Consider the following 3,464-nt stretch of genomic DNA (forward strand, 5'->3'; position numbering starts at 1 on the left):
CATCTTATTAGCCAGGTCTTCCTGTTGGACACGTCTCCTGTCTTCTCCTCCTCTCCCTTCGGGAACGACTTGAACACTGGCTTGCATACGCTGCCTTTACAAGCTGCCGGTACCACCAGCCGGCAAACTGACATTATATTCAGTTCCACCGCTTCACGCAGGAATTGTGGAAAGGAAAACCAGTTTTGTTCTACAAGTGCGAGGTTGTGAACAGCAGCACTAACGCTGCCTAACAAGCACACATTACCTCACAGTACCTTCAGAAACCCGCAAGGTAGATTATTTTTTTAACAGAAAGTTTTGCACTGCAAGTGAATGCCTCCTCCACGTTCCCTCCGCACAAGCACTCATTTCCAAAGAAAGGTCACCCTCACTGCTTCCAAGTTCTCTTCTCAAAACCCTTCCTCCCAACCAAAGCCAGGCAAAATAGTAGATAAATATGGCTGAACTGAGCACTCAGGCTCCACGCTGTACACTCCGCTGCAACTCACCCGCGTTCTGCTTTTCTGGACAGTCTTTTCTGAAGTGCTCCACAGAGCCACAAAGTCTGCAGCTGCCACCTGGTGAGAGAGAAAGTTAATCTGGGAAAATGAAATGAAATGAAATGAAAACTAAACCCAGGAAAAACCCAAAAGGAAAACAACCCTCTTACTCTGTTTTTTTCTTGTAAGTATACTGAAACATCTCATTCTACATGTCTGTGTGGCTGACAACCTGTAAATAAGATGAGGAAACTGTCCCTATGGACCTGCCTGCACTCCCTGGCAGAACAATCTAATGGGTGGACCCGACAGCAGCCAGCTTTGGAGCTGTGTGAACACAGCGTCCCCTGTCCCTTTGTCCTTGATGGACAGAGCTGTTCGTGACCACACTACTCTGCAAAGCACCGTGTACTACAAATTCCAGTCACCACATAACGCACATTTCTGACCTGGGGAAGCTCTCTTTTTGAGAGAGAAACCAAATTCTGCTGAAACTCATACTCAAAGGAGATTATGAAATTAATAGGAGCTCCTGAGAGGAGGTGCTGAAATAGGAAATACAAATTCTACTCATAATCCAAACTTTGGAAGCAAAGGGCTTTTTCTTCCCATTTAACTGTGCTGTAAGATCACCCTTCTGAGTTTGGCAGACTTCAGGTTTGGACTGGGAGAGCCTGGGAGAGAGAATGCTATTTATTAGTGCCAACAGAAAAATCACATAGAGCAGAATCTGAGTGAAATTAAAGAATTATAGAATTGTTTAGACCTTTAGGATCATTGAGTCCAACCATTAACTTAGCACTGTCAGGTCACCTTCAGACTTAGATAACACTTCTCATTAAGGTCACTTAAACTGAAGATTTTCTCTTTCTAGTAGGAGTTCTTTTTTTTAATGCATTAACACCTCCCAAAGTCTTCGACCATAGTATAAAAGTATGTTTCTACCCCCTACTTTGGTATATGTATATTTAAATACACACTGACTCATACTCAGCATCTCATCTCATTGTTTAAGCTTACAAGTAAAACAGAAATCCTCACGTAATCAGTATTAACGCTGCATTCCCCAGAATTAATCTCCTTTTATCAAGAGTAAAAAGACATTCCTTTTAGTCAGATCCTCCTTCACTTGCAATGTTACTTTGTTCTGTATCAGCTAAGTATGAAAAATGTGTTTTGATTTTAGTAAATGAGTGCACTCACCTTCGGCATATAATCCCTTGGGATTATCTGGACAGGACCTTGACAGATGCCCCATCTCACCACAGATGAAACATTTTGCATACGGAAACGCCCCTGCAAAATCCCATAGAGTTTATGATCCACATTAAAAACTCTGTAGTCACAGACAACTACTGAACGTGCTACAATGAGAATATTTATTTTACTATAAAGATGATACTGTCTCTTGAACAGTTAGATTCATTGTTATAATACAGATTTCTGGTACATACCAACTGCTGGATCTATTTTTGCTTTGCATTTGCTGATGTCATGTTCTGTGGAACCGCACCGGTAACAGATTCCTGCACCCATATCTTGACTCTCAAGTACTGCAGGACAATCAGCAACACCATGGCCAGGTTCTCTACAGTGGAAACATACCTTTGAAAATAAAAATTACGTTACATGCATTTTTATAGACCAGTCACATGGCAAAACACAGCACTTACAGGTGACATTACTAAAGAATTCACTTACTTCTATAATCTAATAATCATCTGAAGCCAGTAGGTTTTACTAGACCACTATTTCTCTTGGCTGAGACCTTGAGGGTTCTATCAGATTATGCATCTCTAGTGTTGAGATTTGAAGTTCCTCTAACATAAAAAGACAAGGTTCCGTGAATGGCACTCCATGACCTGAAAACCCTAGTCTCACCAGGCCTTCCAGCTCTTCAGGAGGCAAACGTATCAAGGGACTTTCTCCTCAGAGAAAAATAGCTAGAGAAAAGAGACAGTGTCCTGTCACAGAGTAACTGTCAGTGGCCTATACCATTAAACCATACTATTATGGGTTCTCCTCTCCTTTTACCAACAACACACTTCGTAGAGTGTTCATTCATTGACAACCCAGTCCCCTGGGTGAATGACAACACCTGATTTTCACCACAGCACGTTCCCCAGTCTCTTTTAAGTACTGCTGCAGTTAGCGATTGGGTAAATATAAGCAATGTTGCAACAGTCCTATAAATTACTCAGAAAGAACTTGTATATCTCAGGTTAACCAGTAGTAACACTCTTTACTAAGTTCACAGATTACTTTCAGTGTAAGTTTATGGTGATTGTGTATGTGTGTGGTGAGATAACTGCTTTCAGACAGTCTCATTAGAGATCTCACGCCAGTCCTCAAGCAGAAGACACTGGAGAAAGAGGCCCCAAAACTGCAAGAACATTGTACTGACAAATTACATACAGAAACATCCAGGAGACAAGACTGGCTGGGAATTCATCAAAGCGCAGCATGAACTGGGAAAGCCATGCTGAAGGCTAAGACTGAAACTGAAATTCATTGTTTCTTTTGAAGCCATTAACTCGAAATGTCCCTCAGCACAGACTATGCTTCCAGCAGGTAAGGCGCTGGCCTCCTTACTGCACCACCGCCCTGCAGGATCAGTGGAGAGTGAGGCATCTGTCTTTCTCACACAGAGCTTTCCCCCGGTCTTTAAGGAGCTGTCACGGATAGGCACACCCACGACTCGAGGCAAAGCTCACCATGGCATTTCTCTTCATCTGTTGCCTCTTCAGCCTCCGACCCTCCCGCCGCTTGTCCTTCTTCAAGGCTATTGCTAACTCCCGCTCCAGCTCGGCGCCGTCTGCCCCGGACACCTCACCGCCCTGTGAGCTCTGCTTCAGGAATGCTGCAAACCCGTTAACGTCCTCGTTCACGTAGTCCTTCTTCTTCTTGTTCTTCTTCCTCTTCTCCTGCTCCTTCTTCAGGGGGAGGGGCCCGGCGCAGCCCTCCCGTCCCCGGGGGCCGCTC

At 44.0% G+C, this 3,464-nt stretch overlaps 1 protein-coding gene across 1 annotated transcript in view; it reads right to left on the reverse strand.

Moving 5' to 3' along the window:
- ZCCHC9 (zinc finger, CCHC domain containing 9) overlaps positions 1 to 3,457 on the reverse strand; it is a gene marked incomplete at its 5' end in the record, with an annotated part of 5,337 nt that extends 1,880 nt beyond the window's left edge. Inside the window, 4 exons of the mRNA XM_010138704.1 lie at positions 492 to 560; positions 1,686 to 1,778; positions 1,937 to 2,087; positions 3,197 to 3,457. Of these exons, the coding sequence (XP_010137006.1) occupies positions 492 to 560; positions 1,686 to 1,778; positions 1,937 to 2,087; positions 3,197 to 3,457 (574 nt within the window). The remainder of the gene's footprint in view (positions 1 to 491; positions 561 to 1,685; positions 1,779 to 1,936; positions 2,088 to 3,196) is intronic.
- Positions 3,458 to 3,464: the final 7 nt, after the last annotated feature.

Source organism: Buceros rhinoceros, unplaced genomic scaffold (genome assembly GCF_000710305.1).
Source record: "Buceros rhinoceros silvestris isolate BGI_N320 unplaced genomic scaffold, ASM71030v1 scaffold42606, whole genome shotgun sequence".
Lineage (NCBI taxonomy): Eukaryota > Metazoa > Chordata > Aves > Bucerotiformes > Bucerotidae > Buceros > Buceros rhinoceros.